At 45.5% G+C, this 19112-nt stretch overlaps 2 protein-coding genes and 1 pseudogene across 3 annotated transcripts in view; all 3 read left to right on the top strand.

Annotated features, from left to right (window-relative positions):
- The first annotated feature begins 1592 nt into the window (after nucleotides 1–1592).
- The window catches only part of LOC306937247, a 174808-nt pseudogene continuing 157288 nt past the window's right edge, over nucleotides 1593–19112 (top strand). The window contains exon 1 of the transcript in view: nucleotides 1593–1703. The product of the transcript in view is annotated as an uncharacterized misc_RNA (transcript). The remainder of the gene's footprint in view (nucleotides 1704–19112) is intronic.
- Nucleotides 2909–3328, top strand: LOC306937574 (histone H4). Its single transcript, XM_079521410.1, has one exon. It carries the CDS (start codon nucleotides 2931–2933, stop codon nucleotides 3240–3242), a length of 312 nt encoding a protein of 103 aa, XP_079377536.1. The 5' UTR covers nucleotides 2909–2930; the 3' UTR covers nucleotides 3243–3328.
- Nucleotides 14051–15919, top strand: LOC306936245 (P2Y purinoceptor 12-like; the record flags this gene model as incomplete). The annotated part of the gene is made up of 3 exons (XM_079519736.1): nucleotides 14051–14234; nucleotides 14589–14984; nucleotides 15527–15919. Exons 1-3 carry the CDS (start codon nucleotides 14055–14057, stop codon nucleotides 15917–15919), a joined length of 969 nt encoding a protein of 322 aa, XP_079375862.1. The 5' UTR covers nucleotides 14051–14054.

Below are 19112 nucleotides of genomic sequence, written 5' to 3'. Positions count from 1 at the left end.
GTAAGTCTACAAAAAGTTATATCTAAGGGGCTAGGGCAAGTGCTTTAAAACTACACATTGCTGAAGCCTGGAATTGAACCTGAGACCACTGGCTCTCTCATCATTCAACTTTGGCCGCACCGTATGCCCACCACTACACCGGTCAAGGTCTACTGTGACATGGACACAGCTGGAGGGAAGTGGACAGTCATCCAGAGAAGAGTGGACGGCACTGTGAACTTCTACAGACCCTGGGCTCAGTACCAATCTGGGTTTGGAGACGCATCAGGCGAGTACTGGCTGGGACTGGAGAACATGCATATCCTCACCAACAACAAAATCTATATTTATTTATCAAACAAATTTAACACCAATACAGGAGCTAAAATAACTGAGTCTGGTACAATAGTTTGTTGTGGCATTGATTGAGTTAACATGTGCCAGGTTTTAGCATGTGCATTTTGTCAATGATGGCCCGTCTCTAGGAGGAAAAACTAAAATAAAGTACAATTGGGTGACTATTATTGCTTGGCAATGGGCCACTTGCTTTTAATGAAAAGCATGTACACCCAGGTTGGTGTTTTTCTATATACTGTAGAGTGATAAACAAATGTCTTGTGTTGGGTGACATTGTGAGAAGACTTTAATAGTTCAGTAAAACAGAGAGCGAGAGAGAGAGTGTGTGTGTGTCTCAGTGTTTTTCATGACTCTATTTGTTCTAAATAACACAATGAGGTGGGCTACTATGAAAGGCAAAGCCATTTTTATTTCAACAAGGCAATTCAATGTGCTTTACACAGAACATGCTTTACACAGAACATCAAGCAATGGCAATTTGTGAAATGGCACTAGGGAAGAAATATTCCTATATATTTTTTATTTTATTTATACAGAATACACTGATGAGTTAATCATATGCTTTGCAGCATGGCACATTGCACCATGAAGTATTCTAGGCCTACCTGAGAAGTGTCTCCATAATCAAATATACAATATATCTTAGTTTTCTGATCACAGTGAGTTATTTGTCCAAAATTAACCACGTTTTCCAACAGCTGGCATTCTGTCATTGGAAGTTGAGATCAACTCCACCATCATGCTTTCCTTGAACTGGAGTGTGTTTACTGTGGTCAGAAAACATTATATTTATAGCAAAACGGATGACATAACAAAATCATAGTTTATGGTATCGCGTCACCAGGAATCTCTGCTAAATTGATTGTGAGTATTGTTGTTATTACAACATAGTTTACAATATTTTAGAAGAAAAATGACAAAGGCAACACACTGATCTGACTCTAGACAGGTGATGTTTTGAAGTTATTACTAAAAAGGAGTGCACTGCTTTCATCTTAGATATATTCATGACAGAAAGGCACATGTGTGTTAACTGGTCAGCTCTTTTTCGCATTAAATAATATACACAGTAGTTTGTTATAACTTGTTTTAATCGAGGAGAAAACACAAATGGCACAAGAGAGAAGAGGGCCTGTGTGTGTTGACTCTACATGGTTCTCATGTGGTGTTTAAGTCCAGCCCCTTCAGAGCGTTCAGCATCATTCTGAGAGAGTTTACTTGAGAGAAGGAACAGCAATCTACTATCCGAGACAATAATGGCAGAAGTCGCACCAGCACCAGCTCCGTCACCGGCCAAGGCCGCCAAGAAGAAGGCAGCACCCCAACCCAAGAAGACCGGCCCCAGCGTCGCTGAGCTGGTCGTCAAGGCCGTGTCCGCCTCCAAGGAGCGGAGCGGTGTGTCCCTGGCTGCGGTCAAGAAGGCTCTGGCTGCCGGCGGCTACGATGTTGAGAAGAACAAGTCCCGCGTTAAGATCGCCGTCAAGAGCCTGGTCGCTAAAGGCACGCTGGTCCAGCTCAAAGGCACCGGTGCGTCTGGCTCTTTCAAGATGAACAAGGCAGAAGCGGTGAAGGTGAAGAAGCCTGCTGCTAAGAAAGCAGTTAAAGCAAAGAAGCCTGCTGCAGCCAAGAAACCCGCAGCGGCTAAGAAGCCCACGAAGGTGGCAGTAAAGAAGCCAGCAGCCGCCAAGAAATCGCCCAAGAAAGCCAAGAAGCCTGCCGCCAAGAAAGTAGCAGCTAAAAGCCCGAAGAAGGCCGCCAAGAGCCCCAAGAAAGTGGCTAAGAAGCCCGCAGCAGCCAAGAAAGCTCCTGCCAAGAAGGTTGCCAAACCCAAGGCGGCAAAGAAGGCAGCTCCCAAAAAGAAGTAAACTATCTGTACCAACTTTATACCCACAAAAAGGCTCTTTTAAGAGCCAACCACATTATTTTATAAGAGTATCCTCTTCACTTTATCTATTCTACACAATGGGATAATAACCAGTTTATGCATCTGTGCCTTTAAGATAAATTACCACACAAATATATATATATATATATATATATATGAAGATAGCTTGAAAAGGTGTGAAGTGGTCATTTAAGCCTTGAATCATAAACATGATATAGTTTAAAAAAAAATGTAATACATATTAACCACTTCTACATCGTCTACACCTAATTGTGTGCAGTAAATGGGAAATGTCACACTAGTGACTACTCAAATAAGGAGACACGACGTCATATATTTTCGTATTAATGCTGTCAAAGTGTGTTTGGTAACAGCAATTTTATGTAAATTAGAGAGAGAGAGGAGGTGATGTGACCAAAACGGACCAGTTGGTGTATAGGCTTAGGCTATATATCCTATCATATTCATGTATTATATAGTTGACTAGCAATATACTGTACGTTGCTAATGTAACCAAAACGAACAAGGGGAGGAGTGTGTGTGGGTGGGGGGGGGGGGGGGGGGGGTGGAGAGTGTTGGCCACACCCACACAACTCTGCCTGTCCTCCCTTACGTCCTCAAAGCACACATAAAAGGACATGGCTGCGATCGTTTCACTCATTCAAAATCCACTTCTCTTCTTTTATCTATATCTTCAACTACTGCGAAAATGTCAGGCCGAGGGAAAGGAGGAAAAGGTCTTGGAAAAGGAGGCGCCAAGCGCCATCGCAAGGTGCTTCGTGATAACATCCAGGGAATCACCAAGCCCGCTATCCGCCGTCTGGCTCGCCGTGGTGGCGTGAAGCGTATCTCCGGTCTGATCTACGAGGAGACCCGCGGTGTCCTCAAGGTGTTCCTGGAGAACGTGATCCGTGACGCCGTCACCTACACCGAGCACGCCAAGCGAAAGACCGTGACCGCCATGGATGTTGTCTATGCTCTGAAGAGACAGGGACGCACTCTGTACGGATTCGGAGGTTAATAACGCTTGACTTGATCTACCAACAACCCAAAGGCTCTTTTAAGAGCCGCCCACACTTTCTTTACGGAGTTTATCCTATTTAAGTAGGCAATTCTTTACTATTACTTCGTGTCCGTAATGTAAACAATGATTCATGGACAGTCTGATCCGGTCTCAAATGACAGACTGTCAATAAGGCCACATTGTATGTAATGTGACCGTAACTTGTCACCGTCAATTCACAAGTTCCCTGGTCTCATTTCTCTATAGTAGTGGAGGACGCGTCTGTCTCCGCCATTTGAGACTGTAAAAACGCTTGAGCTACATTCAAACTCTCCTTGTGTGATTGTAATCTGTGGAAAGTATATGTCTCTGATGTCTTGGTACAGTGGGCAGACGGTTAGGACGTGTAGCTCAGTCTCTACCTCGTTTTGAGTAGATATTAATTTTTCCAGTGTAGATAGCTTTCTTTTTGTTTTCTTAGTCCCGTTTGTTTTCTGTCTGGTGGTTGTGCTTGTGTTAGTCCCCAGAACTAGCTCGCTGAGGGGACATCTTTCCAGGGATTCACTGTGTGAGGGCCTTTTTTTTGTTTATAGAATTGACAATAAGTGGGTATCTCCTAATTCTGCTCTCTCTCTCTCTCTCTCTCTCTCTTCTCTCTCTCTCTCTCTCTCTCTCTCTCTCTCTCTCTCTCTCTCTCTCTCTCTCTCTCTCTCTCTCTCTCTCTCTCTCTCTCTCTCTCTCTCTCTCTCTCTCTCTCTCTCTCTCTCTCTCTCTCTCTCTCTCTCTCTCTCTCTCTCTCTCTCTCTCTCTCTCTCTCTCTCTCTCTCTCTCTCTCTCTCTCTCTCTCTCACACACACACACTCACTCTAACACACACACCTGCCAAAGTAGGGCAGGCTACAAGCAGCAAGTTAAGTAAATTATGAAGAAGTGTGTGTGGCGTGTGAAGAGGTTAAATTACGTTACTATCACTGTCAAAGGGTGATAGGCCTACTTGGCGGCGATGTTTACTATATTTACTTAACTACCTTTTACTGGAAATTAGCTTCTGTGTGTGGAATGTGAACACAGACACTGAACACAGACTGATCAGGATTGACAGGTCAGCATGTTGCCTTGTGCCTCATAACCGATGGGGATTTTTACAGTGGTATAGCCAGTGTTGAAGTGCTAATTTTGGAAGTGGGAGGACGTCTGTGCGCACGTGCATTTGCGTGCACGTGCGCAACATGTACAGATACAGACACACCACAAAACACGCAGATGTGTATAGCTTATTTAGAAGTTTCGTATTTAATCGTATTGATTAAAAGTCAAAAAACATATTTTTGCCAAATATGCTCTCTGGGACGGCTTACTATTGTCCCTAAGAAATGCAGAATAGGTTGATGCCTTTTTAACCCATTTAGGCCTGAGGCCAATTCTACAAATGCCTTCAAAATCCTAAACAGTTTTCTGAAATAAATACATGAATGAATGAATGAATGAATGAATGAATGCATGAATGAATGAATGAATGAATGAAGATAATTGCTGTCCGGCAGAAAACATGTTATCTCCATATTCTATTCTTTGTGTGTTTTTTGTAAATTAAGCCCTACTTGGCCATACTACAGCGCCTACAAAACATAGACTAATTGCCAATAATGTAAATTGTAATTATGTAGTTCTACGTAATGAAGAAAGGTATGTGTCTGCATGCATGTGTGTACCCACATCTACACTGCACACACACACACACACACACACACACACACACACACACACACACACACACACACACACACACACACACACACACACACACACGTCACACACGTCACGCACGTGGTAAAGGGGCTGATGAGGTTAAATTGTGTGACTAATTATCACTCTCAAAGGGTGATACTTGGCAGCCCTGCAATGCCTATTTACTGCCTTACTGGGAACTAGCTTCTGTGTGTGGAATACGAACACAGAGATATACTTCCTTATAACACTGACTGACTGAGCAGGATTGACAGCATCAAAATGCCTAAATTGCAATTACGTAGTTATACGATGCCAGACATCTCAGGCAAATTAAAGGTATGCGTTTGCATGCATGTGTGCATGTGTTGATACTGTTATGGTCTGGCTCCCTGCCTGTCCATCTTTCCACTTCGGCCACTCCCCCCTCCCATTGCTATTATCCTATCGCTATTAAACTTGTTGAACTTACTCTGCCTGTGTTGCCTGCATTTGGGTTCCATTTTGATACACACCGTGACAGTATCTTCTAGCCAGAATGAACCCAGCAGAGTGACATCTTTTTCAGAGGAAAGTGGCAGAGTTTGATCGGGTGGTTGCTCGCTTCATGTCTTCTACACCCGACCATTATGCAAAATTTAAATTAGAGATTTCGACACATCAGCAGTGGTTCACTGAAAGGCCATGGGTGAGTCATTTTGTTCCCCACCTTGATATTGTCAAAGGAAGGCTCAGAGACTTTATGCAGCCTAGTTCTGTTCGTGTTGGTTCCCAGCCAGCTCAGCAGTCACTTAGGCTAGGTTTTGTGGCCCTTCAGCCTGCCTGTCATGAGCCCCCTAAGCAGCTACGTACTCACCCTGTTTCTGTTCATCGGGAGCCCAGGCCTGCTAGCCCCCAATTGACTAGCAACCAGCCTGCTAGCACCCATCCTCCATCTTCAGCTATTGCCTGCCTCAATCCTGTTGATTCAGCACAATTGCATGCCCAAGATCCTTTTTATGGCACCCGCCTGGCAGGGGGGGTCCCCGTAGTTTCAACAAGCGGGGAGGTGTCCCCCTGGTTCTTCTGGCCACCAAGCCAGCCCAGCCAGCCTGTCCTGAAAGTGTGAGGAACCGTGGGCATGCCAGGAGAAGGTGTGGTCGCCATGGCTCCCTATACCACCAGGAGTCTCCACTGCAGCTCACCTACGAGACTTCTACACTGCAGCTCACCTCCGAGGCTTCTACACTGCAGCTCACCTCCGAGACTTCTCCACTGCAGCTCACCTCCGAGGCTTCTCCACTGCAGCTCACCTCCGAGGCTTCTCCACTGCAGCTCACCTCCGAGGCTTCTCCACTGCAGGTCACCTCCGAGGCTTCTCCACTGCAGCTCACCTCCGAGGCTTCTCCACTGCAGCTCACCTCCGAGGCTTCTCCACTGCAGGTCACCTCGGAGGCTTCTACGCTGCAGCTCTCCTCTTCTGAGGATTCTACGCTGCAGCTCTCCTCCTCCGAGGCTTCGCCGCTGCAGCTCTCCTCCTCTGAGGATTCTACGCTGCAGCTCTCCTCTTATGTGGATTCTACGCTGCAGCTCTCCTCTTCCGTGGATTCTACGCTGCAGCTCTCCTCCTCCGAGGCTTCACCGTTGCAGCTCTCCTCCTCCGAGGCTTCGCCGCTGCAGCTCTCCTCCTCCGAGGCTTCGCCGCTGCAGCTCTCCTCCTCCGAAGCTTCGCCGCTGCAGCTCTCCTCCTCTGAGGATTCTACGCTGCAGCTCTCCTCTTCTGTGGATTCTACGCTGCAGCTCTCCTCTTCCGTGGATTCTACGCTGCAGCTCTCCTCTTCCGAGGCTTCGCCGCTGCAGCTCTCCTCCTCCGAGGCTTCGCCGCTGCAGCTCTCCTCCTCCGAGGCTTCGCCGCTGCAGCTCTCCTCCTCCGAGGCTTCGCCGCTGCAGCTCTCCGCCGAGGTCTCTCATTCTACGCTGCAGCTCTCCTCCTCTGAGGATTCTACGCTGCAGCTCTCCTCTTCTGTGGATTTTACGCTGCAGCTCACCTCCTCCGAGGCTTCGCCGCTGCAGCTCTCCTCCTGTGAGGTCTCACCGCTGCAGCTCTCCTCCTCTGAGGATTCTACGCTGCAGCTCTCCTCCTCTGAGGATTCTACGCTGCAGCTCTCCTCTTCTGTGGATTCTACGCTGCAGCTCTCCTCCTGCGAGGTTTCTCCGCTGCAGCTCTCCTCCTGCGAGGTCTCACCGCTGCAGCTCTCCTCCTCTGAGGATTCTACGCTGCAGCTCTCCTCCTCTGAGGACTCTACGCTGCAGCTCTCCTCCTCCGAGGCTTCGCCGCTGCAGCTCTCCTCTGAGGCCTCGCCGCTGCAGCTCTCCTCTGAGGCCTCGTCGCTGCAGCTCTCCTTTGAAGTATCGCCGCTGCAGCTCTCCTCCGAAGTATCGCCGCTGCAGCTCTCCTCCGAAGTATCGCCGCTGCAGCTCTCCTTCGAAGTATCGCCGCTGCAGCTCTCTGAGGACCTCCAGCTTGCTTCCACTGAGGCTTCGCAATTCAGCGCCCCAGTGCCCAGGCTGCCCAGAACTCTGTCTGCAACCTTGTGTCCATAGCCGGCCTCCTGGGTGGCACCGTCTGGTCATCCTCCAGACGCCTCTCCTGTGCAGTCTTGGGGTCTCCGGGGGTCTCCGGGCCTTCCTCCTGATAACATCCCTGCTTCGTCTCGGCCTTTAGCCCGCCCCCCTGATGACGTGCCTGCTTCGTCTCGGCCATTTGGCCGTCCTCCTGATGACATCCCTGCTTCATCTCGGCCCCACGGCCATCCTCCAGATGACGCCCCTGCTACCTCATTTCGACCCCCCGGCCATCCTCTGGATGGTGCCTCTGCTGTCTCATCTCGGCCTCCTGGCCGTCCTCCAGATGACTCCTCCGCCCTCTCGTCCTGGCCTTCCGGCCGCCCTCCAGACTGTGCCTCCTATGTCTCGTCTCTACCCCCAGGCCGCCCACCAGATGTCTCCTGCTCAGTCCTGTTCCACCCTCCAGGCCGTCCGCCTGAGGTTAAGGTTCACAGATCCCGTTGCTCTGGTGCCATGTTATGGTCTGGCTCCCTGCCTGTCCATCTTTCCACTTCGGCCACTCCCCCCTCCCATTGCTTCTACAGCCCCCTACACACACCTGTCTCCAACTGCCTCATCAGCCCAACTGTTCCCTTCTCACTACTCACCTGTGCCCACTTCCCCTATCAAGCCTCCACCTATAAGACTGGACTCTTTCTGCCTCATTCCTTGCTAGAAGATAACCATTTGTTACATGTGTGTATTCCTCAGTATTTTGACCTCCTGCCTGTTTTTGGACTCTGATTTCTGCCTGCCCCCTTGGATTTATTCGCTATTAAACTTGTTGAACTTACTCTGCCTGTGTTGCCTGCATTTGGGTTCCATTTTGATACACACCGTGACAGATACTGCACACATGCACGCACACATATGGGTGAGTAAAGAGGCTGTTACTTCCTTTTGGAGGTGGGTGAGTGTATATATATATGACGGCTGCATTCTGTGTGAGAGTTTCAGGATGAATTAGGCCATCAGCAGAGCTTTGCTGCTTTTCCTCTTCTGTCTGTGAGGCTGGGACTTTGAATGAAAACACAGGTAAGGATGATCCAGACACTTTTTTGGTGACCGCCGGTCCGCCCCTCAAAATGGCACTATAGGTGGCCGCCTACTACGCCACACACACACACACACACACACACACACACACACACACACACACACACACACACACACACACACACACACACACACGCACACGCACACGCACACACACACCTGCCCTCAAAGTAGGGCAGGCTACAAGCAGCAAGTTAAGTAAATTATGAAGAAGTGTGTGTGGTTAAATTACGTGACTATCACTGTCAAAGGGTGATAGGCCTACTTGGCGGCGATGTTTACTATATTTACTTAACTATCTTTTACTGGAAATTAGCTTCTGTGTATGGAATGTGAACACAGACACTGAACACTGACTGAGCAGGATTGATAGGTCAGCATGTTGCCTTGTGCCTACTTTTAGAAGTGGGAGGACGTCTGTGTGCACGTGCATTTGCGTGCATGTGCGCAACATGTACAGATACAGACACACCACAAAACACGCAGACGTGTATAGCTTATTTAGAAGTGTCGTATTTAATCGTGTCGATTAAAAGTCAAAAAACGTATTTTTGCCAAATATGCTCTCTGGGACGGCTTACTATTGTCCCTAAGAAATGCAGAATAGGTTGATGCCTTTTTAACCCATTTAGGCCTGAGGCCAATTCTACAAATGCCTTCAAAATCCTAAACAGTTTTCTGAAATAAATACATGAATGAATGAATGAATGAATGAATGAATGAATGAATGAATGAATGAAGATAATTGCTGTCCGGCAGAAAACATGTTATCTCCATATTCTATTCTTTGTGTGTTTTTTGTAAATTAAGCCCTACTTGGCCATACTACAGCGCCGTACAAAACATAGACAAACATAGACTAATTGCCAATAATGTAAATTGTAATTATGTAGTTCTACGTAATGAAGAAAGGTATGTGTCTGCATGCATGTGTGCACCCACGTCTATACTGCGCACACACACACACACACGCACGCACGCACGCACGCACGCACGCACGCACGCACGCACGCACGCACGCACGCACGCACGCACGCACGCACGCACGCACGCACGCACGCACACACACACACACACACACACACACACACACACACACACACACACACACACACACACACACACACACACACACACACACACACACACACACACACACACGTGGTAAAGGGGCTGATGAGGTTAAATTGTGTGACTAATCACTCTCAATTTCTCAAAGGGTGATACTTGGCAGCCCTGCAATGCCTATTTACTGCCTTACTGGGAACTAGCTTCTATGTGTGGAATACGAACAAAGAGATATACTTCCTTTTAACACTGACTGACTGATTAGGATTGACAGCATCAAAATGCCTAAATTGCAACGATGCCAGACATCTCAGGCAAATGAAAGGTATATGCGTTTGCATGCATGTGTGCATCTGTTGATACTGCACACATGCACGCACACACGCACACATATGGGTGAGTAAAGAGGCTGTTACTTCCTTTTGGAGGTGGGCGAGTATATATATGACGGCTGCATTCTGTGTGAGAGTTTCAGGATGAATTAGGCCATCAGCAGAGCTTTGCTGCTTTTCCTCTTCTGTCTGTGAGGCTGGGACTTTGAATGAAAACACAGGTAAGGATGATCCAGACACTTTTTTTGGTGACCGCCGGTCCGCCCCTCAAAATGGCACTATAGGTGGCCGCCTACTACACCTAGGTCACGTACCGGCTCTGGTTTATTTATTTGACAGGGACAATGCTCATTAATCAACATTTCAGTTTTCACTTCCATGTAAATGTGCCAGAGTTAGCCATAAGCTAATTTACATCTGTAGTCCCTGAGCAGGCTCTTAAAATGGTAGTAAAACTAAACATACAATGACACATATAGTACAATACAATGCAAGACAATACAGATAAAAGAAGGACAGATTGTGTAGTGTGCCAGCACACAACACCATGCGTTGATGCCATGTGTGCATGTGCCAGCATGTGCCAGCATGTCATGTAGACAGCACAATAAGTGCATTGTATGTAGTCATAGCACTTCATAGTATATATGTACAGCATAGTATAGCATATATGTATAGTTTATATGTATAGTGTCATTATATAGATATGTTCTAGTTATAGTTTATATGTATAGTGTCATTATATAGATATGTTCTAGTTACGGTCTTAGCTTACGCATGTTTCGCGATAAATGCATTTTACATATGTGATGTATTCCCATGCTTTTTGTTCTTGCTTAATGTAAATCGCTCTGGATTAAAAAAAAACAATATATCGTTACTCGATTAATCTCCAAACATTTAACAATTAATTGAAAATTGGGCTGTTTTCTGTGAATGAAATGCTGTCTGCATGCGCGTGCGGAAGAGGAACGCACATGTGGGCCGGTTAAAAAAGTCCCCCCTCATACATGGTAGCCACAGAAACGTCTCTGCTTTTGCATGTGATGTGACTGACATGACTGATTTTATTTTATAAAAGATGCCATTGCCTGGCCCTGTTTCTCAAATGGTCAAATACATATTTGATTAAGACATATAATCAGCAAAAGGTTTTTATGTTAGAATTAGGGTTAGGGTTAGGGTTACAATTAAGATTATCAGAATAAAAAAAATTAAAATGCTGCTTATCAACAAACCGGTTAATAGATCGATAAGGTTATCAAATATCAATTAATTAATTAATAGATAATTTGAATCCCTAATTCACACACATTCATGCACCAAAGGCGGAGGAAATCATGCAAGGCACCAACCTGCTCATCGGGAGCAATTAGGGGTTCAGTGTCTTGTTCAAGGACACTTTGGACATTAACCATGGAGGTGCCTGGGATCGAAACGGTTACCTTCCAGTTCCCACGAGAGAGAGACTGGTGAGGCTAGAGAAGATGTGACTGGTGTCCAGGGTGAAGCAGGCTGCAGGCACATTTTCCTGGACAGTCAGCTTCCCTCCAAGACACGCATTACAGCGATCACTCCAGCTTTGTAAATGTACACTTGTTTCCCAAACATTTTGTTGGATATGACACCGCCCTCGAAGTGTTTGCATTGTTGGCACACCAGTATGGGTAACTTTTGTGAACAACTAAATCCTCTCAAATCTCTGATCGACATATATAGCAAGTGTTCCGCTGTCTAATTTAATGCAAGAGAACCAAACGTAAGCACTTATATTGTCAATACAGCTGCCTTCCCTGTCAACAAATTCGATCCTGTAACAGTGTAACTTGTTGCGTGGTGTAATCAACTTTTGATTTAGAACTCTAGTGACTTCCATTATTCCTGTGATTTCATTTTTTGGACACTGCCATGATTCATATGGAGAAACTTCCATAACTTCAAACTTCCATAACTTCACATTAAATCGGTGCTACTTTTAAGTCAGAATGGCAGGGGGAAATCTATTTGAGCACAACAGTTGCGCACTGGTGTTGCGGGCAGTAAATAGCAGATATACAAGCTCACATTTGTAACATTCGTGACACACTGTGAGCTTGCAGATCTGCTATTTATTACTGCGCACGACACCGGCACCCAACAACGTAGACCTAAATCCGAGGCTAACGCTTTGGTGTCACCGTGTCGGGTTACATTCAACGGCGCGTGATGCATTCTGAGCAGCTGATCGATGTAAAAAGTATTTGAGTGGGAATGGATGCTTGGTACTTTGGCTTGACTAGTAGCAAGTATGTGTTTTGATGACTTAATGCCATTCACACCGTGGCCATGGCTATACATACACCCCCTACCCTCCTTTCTTTTTCCCCCCCCTTTTTTTAGATCCGCACTGATCTCATGAATGGCCCATATGAAGTCCTCAAGACGTTAAGCCCTGTAAACTATACAACACATACTAGCAATATGCGAGTGCACCATTCCCGATGAAGCCGGTCGATTTGACATAATTATGGCTCAAGTGCGTACCGCCAAAACTGTGGGAAAGTATAGTGTACCAAACTTTAGGGTTACTCTATACAAAGTGAAAAAATCACACCTGTGTTAAGTGAATGGTGTAACTCCGTGTGGGGTCCCGAGGGGGTCGCCGGAAGTTCCAGACCAACAGGAACGTGCCCAGGGGCCGGCCCGGTTCCAGCGAGCCGCCCCGCGTCCAAAATGGTTGAGAAATGACAGTTACTGTGTGGGGGTCTCCAGGGGGTCCCTCTACTGTGTGTGTGTGTGTGTGTGTGTGTGTGTGTGTGTGTGTGTGTGTGTGTGTGTGTGTGTGTGTGTGTGTGTGTGTGTGTGTGTGTGTGTGTGTGTGTGTGTGTGTGTGTGTGTGTAGCCCAAACCACACTAAAGGGACGGGACAAAGCGGTTTTTAAGGTCAAACACACCAATGCAACTCATTGAGTTGCAATGAGTTGCATTGGTGTTGTTTGCCTTAAACCCCGTTTTGTACCGACCCGACCCTTTGGAGTTGTTTGGGCTTTAGGCTGCACAACAGTGACACTTGGTTGTGAAAACCAACCAGACGCTATTTCGTGCTCAGACAGACCCAGCCAGGGACCCAGGGACACAGCCAGGGACAAACATAACTGTCTATAGGAGTGGTTGCACCACTCAAAAAATAAAGCGTGACGATCACTATAGTCTGGGAAACCACACTAACTAAATGCAGGCAAACCGGTGTGACTGAGGAGCAGAGGGCAGGAATATACCGTAACCTGGCAGAGAACAAAGAGACAAGCTGGGTTAAAGTAGGTGTGAACCTCCACTCTGACTGGCTGACTGGGAGTGAGCAGATGAGTGGGAGTGACTGCACTAGACAATTAGGTCAGGGCAGAAACACACAAGGCAACAACTTGGAGTTATATAATCACACCCACAGATAGGCCCAGAACCAAAACTCAGATTGAATCCATGACAAGTTTTTAGTGGAAGGAAATGTTTGAACTGGCAGAGCAAGGAACAAAACATACTCTTTCCCAAAGCCTTCGGCCTGGTGACGACAAAACATATTAATATTTACCATATATTTACAGGTTTTCTTTTCTCCTTCACATTAAAATCGATCTTTTCCCCCAAACATATCTAGATCTCTGACAATCAACTAGCAGGTGCTCTATAATTTCATCTTGATTACAATTTGCAAACGGGCATTTAACAGTTTTTACAAAACAACTCTCACCGCCCTACACTGCTAGTCTCCTCACAGAGACCAGCCTCATGACATCCCTATTTTTTCAGATATATTTTTACTACTAATGTTCTGTAAACATACCTGTTTTTTTTTCATCAAGATTTTTATAGGGGAAAATGCCATGTACTGCAATATATTTCGATGAGAAATATTTTTCATGGAATATTTTATATTGGGTAAAATATACCCGTGTTTAGTGATGGTGTAACAAAAAATATATTTAGTGTTCTAGGGTTAAATTAATCCCTCTGCTGTCCTCTTTTTCATTCCATCATCTCTCTGAACTCCATCCACTCTCAAGGTCCACCAAGGGTTGTAGAGATGAACTCCACAGCGTCCAACAACACCATCAGGTGCGGTCCAGCTTACGTGCTCACTGTGCTTTTCCCCTGCCTGCACAGCATCGTGTTTCTAGTGGCCCTGACACTGAACTGCTTGGCTGCATGGGTCTTCTTCAACATCCCCTCTAACTCCACATTTGTGGTCTATCTAAAGAATATGGTGAGTGAAGGCAAAGGTAAAGCAGCAACTCTAAACCTGTGGATGCAGCCCACTGGGGGGGACGCGAGGAGAGTGCACGTGGGTCCCCAAATAATTGACAAATGACAACAGAACACATTACTATGTTATTGATAATAACAAATATACAGCATTAAGATCAACGGGTTAATGTAACAAGCAAATACCTTCATGGTATGTTATCTCTAAAATCTTTTTTTTGTTTTTTTGTTTTTTTGTTATGTTGTTCTTTTGTGTCACTGCCTCTTACTCTGAAACTGTATTTTAACTGCTATGCTGCCTATGTCAAATTAATCTCTCCCTGCTGGGATCAATAAAGCTCTCCTTCGCCAACAGGTCGTGGCTGACATTCTCATGACTCTGACCACCCCCGTGAAGGTGCTGTACCATGTAGGGGTGAGCCCCATGGACCTGTGTGTGGCCTATTGCCGCTACTCAACGATACTGTTCTACCTCTCCATGTACACCAGCATCGCTTTCCTGGGCCTCATTAGTCTGGACCGCTACCTGAAGATAGTCTGGCCATTCGGGGAATACACTGTGCAGAAGGTCAGGGTGGGTCAGGCGCTGAGTGCCGCCGTGTGGCTGGTATTTTCATCTATAGCGATACCAATCGTCATCCTGACTAACAAGTCACCACCGCACCCCATTGTTCCAGGCGAACTGCAATGTTTTTCCCTGTTGAGCGAGTATGGTCAGAAGGTGTATAAGGGAACACTCTACACTTTTCAGGTAACACACGCATGTAAACTTGGTGATATACTGTAGTACTGTGTGTAACAGTGAAGTAGCGTTTTAACATCACTCTAATATGAGATGCACAGACCTTTCTTTTAAGAAATGACCCTGCTTGTCACGACCCAATCTCTCAAGGACATATTTGAGCGCAAAGGAAAAGAGCTATTTTTCTGTCATGTCATGTTTTTACTAATTAGGACATGAAGGTATACAGCATTTCTGTACTCATAGAAGACTAATGGTTTTTCCCCATACGACCAACCTGTGTTAATATACCATATCACTTTTGTTGCGAAGAATCACGCTGAATATATTCATTATTTATCATGTACACATCATGTACATACTTAATTGGGTAGATAATGGATATGTGTAAATATGTAGCTACCTTTTTAGTTCATTCTCTTCCCCCTTAATTGCTCCCCTATTCTTTTTTTCATTCTCTTTCTGGAGACGTCATGCACATGAGCTTGCACACAAACTAATTTTGCCCACTGATTTACACATGTGCTTTTTGGCTGATGTATTGTGTCCAGGTGGTGTTCTGGGGCACACTGGCTCTGATGGTGGTCTGCTACTCGTTCATCAGCAGGACGGTGTACAAGTCCTACAAAGCCTCCAGGAGCAGCAGCTCCGAAGCGGCATGTCGCAAAACCAAAGCCAAGGTCTTTGTGATAGTAGTGGTGTTCTTCATCTGCTTCGCCCCCTTCCACTTTTTCCTCGTTGCCCACATACTGACCCAAACCCGAAACACTCAAGCAAGTCACGGCTGCGGGGAAAAGATCACCATGTACTACAATACACAGAACAGCACCATTTGGCTGTGCAGCACGAACGCGTGTCTGGATCCACTCATCTACGTACTCCTTTGCAAGAAGTTCAGGACACGATTGGTGGCCACACTGACATGCAAGGCCCTCCCACCATAATGGTCATAATGGATCTCCAACGCAGGCCCCATACACACGTATCAAACAAATGTTCTGTGTTCCGTCTGTGATTGATGGTGTGTGTGTGTGTGTGTGTGTGTGTGTGTGTGTGTGTGTGAGCCCGTGTGAGTGTGTGACCCCCCTCTCTCACACACACACACACACACACACACACACACACACACACACACACACACACACACACACACACACACACACACACACACACACACACACACACACACACACACACACACACACACACACAAATATCTTTGGGGCAGGCTTTCCCCATGTATGGGGATGATGATGTCATAGTGATGTCACGATACCTGGGCATAATATATGGGGGCTTTTGCCATGTATGGGGATTTTGAGTGACTTTGACAGAAAAAGACTCGCTCACCGTATAAGAAATAGAAGTAAAACTCCTTAGACTGAGACTTAAGAAAATATTTTTTCTTTTATTTTATCATGCTCATAAAGTGCTCTGTGCTCAAAGTGCAATTGAAAACCATTTTAAATGACAAAAATGTATGGGGATTTTGAGTGACAAAAAACGCAAGATTTGATACTTAACATATGGGCTCCCTATCTCTATCAGGGATCTCCATATATGGGCTTAATTGCGACAGCAGATCGCATTTACTTTGACATGATCCCTGATTTACTATCATCCCTGATGATGTCCTAGTGATGTCACGAGATCTGGGCATTGTGAGTGACGAATCTGACGATTGTGAGTGACAGATTGAGGGACGATTGTGAATAACGGGGATTGGGAAATGACGTGACAAAAAACAAGTTAACTGCGACCTATTGGTCGCAATGTGTGATGCTGTAGCATGATCATGTAGGGCGTTAATTTATTTAATATGGAGATATTATGGTTTCTGCCTGACAGCGGAAATATATGTGAGGGTGAATATTTCTATTTTCAGTACTGCAAAATATCTTTGACATAAAAAAGAGAGAGATACAAACTGTATTCAGTCAAATAATTATTTTTAAAGTGATCAAAGGTGGTGTTGTCTGACGGTGGAGGTGAGAAGGTATCCACGTTTTTCCACGCCAAGGCACTGGGGCTCCTTGTGTGTGTGCTTTGCTTCCTTCAGGCTGCGTTGCCATGTCTGCTTATGCAAGCAACCTTTGACTTCTGTAAAGTTACTTGCAAATAAATTATTGGTAGTTGCTGGTTGATGGTTTTTTTGGGCTTGATTCTAAAGTGTACAGTAGTTGCTTATTTGGGCTTGCTTCCACATTTCTTCACATCAAGGAACCCCAGATTAATATGTAATTGCCCACAGACATCCATCTGAACATATTGTGTGCCTTTTTTATTAAAATGTTAAAAAAAAAATCCAAATATTTCGATTTTTCTCAATGTGTTTTTAAATAACAGATGTACAACCTCACAATGTGTCGCTGTGAGCTTGTAGATCAGCTATTCTCATTTGTGGTTGTTTTCATAGACCTGGTCACTATTTATTAACAGTTTGCAGAATTACAGTACATTTCAAGCACAAACTCAATACAAAGACTGTTAACTGTGAGTGGACGACCCAATTAAGCATTACACTTGTTTACAAGAGGGTCCACCATGTTCAATTCATCAAAAGAGAAGCAAGAGAAAGAGGAACTTATGCACACACAAAAGAAAAGACTCATGGGCCATATGAAACTGGAATAGCAGAGTAGATCTGCCTGAAGCTCAGAAGCTGAATATCTCCTTTGGATTCTGTTTGGACTCTCATGCTGAAGTCCTGGGTTTGAATCCATAGCATGTGGTGTTAAGTTTGCGTTACGTTAAAGGTAGGTAAGTCAAGTGATGTGTTTTGGTTAAAAGTTAAAACTAAACGATTTTGATAGTAATCATTGCTACTATATAGTATTTGTTCAGTAACAGCTGTCTCCCCATCTATCCAGCTCTTTAATGAGCAGCAAAATACATTTTCATGGTTGGTGCCGACATTTCAGCCAATCAAGAGAGACAGTGGTGGGTTCCCCAAATCGAACGACCCCACCCCACCCTCCCCGCCACTTAATGCATTATAACCCATTAAAGTTTGGTTATGGGACCGTACCCAAGTTCCCTCAGCCCTATGTTCCCTCAGCCCTATGTTCCCTCATTCCAAAACAGTGGGGGCTGGTGGTGATTTGGGGTGGGGGGCTGTAAGGCATCAATTATACTATAATGCTACCCATAGTTCACCCTGCAGCAACAGCATCACATTGCAGATACCAAGTTACAGCAATGACACTACTGGGGTCTAGTCTATCTACTTTGTTATAGCAAATGCTCCACAACAACACAGTGAACTCCAGTGAACGTTGTTCGTATGTACGTATATATATATATATATATATATATATATATATATACATACAGAGATTTGTGGTATTGTATGCGATATCGGTACCACATTTGTCATGGTATGTGTGAGTCAAGTCAACTGTATGACCACAGTGGAAAAGAACATGGCATGACGGCTCCTCAGCTCTGATCAAGGTTGGGCACCCCAATCAAACTGCTATTGTGACACTGCATTCCTTTAAATCCTGACATGGCCTTCATTAATCACTCATCATTATCTGTTTTGAATCTCAGGTATGTTTCCATTGTCATCTGTATAGTTGTCTCAACAACATAGAGTACAGTACCACACCTTAATTGATACCACAACTATTTAAGCTACGTTGACAAACACAAAACTAGTTTAGCTTGTAGAACTTCCTGTCTCCTCATGTCCCCAAGTAATGGCCTCTACACATTGTAGGAGTTTTTTGTCATTGTATGTTGTCGGCGAGTCATCAGATCGTTATGTATTTCACACTGCATGTGAAAAAAGTCATTATATCATATATGTCATATATGGCTTTCACACTAAACGAGTGGTCGCAGACTAGGTATCACACACTGCAAGAGTTCACCAAGATGCGATCAAGACCCGATATTAAATTGTTTTTATTTTATCATTTTTACATCTTCACGCACGTGCATGATTCCGTCATACGAGCGCGAGACCGACACAGAGGACGCCTCTCTCTCTCTCTCTCTCTCTCAGAGAGACACCGTCTCTGGGCAGGAACCTCCTTCTTTGGGAGGAGCATTCACGCCACTAGCACGGATTGGACGGGAGCTCATACACACTCGCCCGCGCTCTCATTCATTGGTGGGGCGCACCGCCTCACA

Source organism: Electrona antarctica, assembly GCF_951216825.1.
Source record: "Electrona antarctica genome assembly, chromosome: 14".
In the NCBI taxonomy this organism is placed as follows: domain Eukaryota; kingdom Metazoa; phylum Chordata; class Actinopteri; order Myctophiformes; family Myctophidae; genus Electrona; species Electrona antarctica.
This window is presented reverse-complemented; position numbering and strand designations above follow the sequence as displayed.

Coding starts and splice junctions, on each gene's coding strand:
- LOC306937574 (XM_079521410.1), top strand. CDS start 2,931: ATGTCAGGCCGAGGGAAAGGAGGAAAAGGTCTTGGAAAAGGAGGCGCC.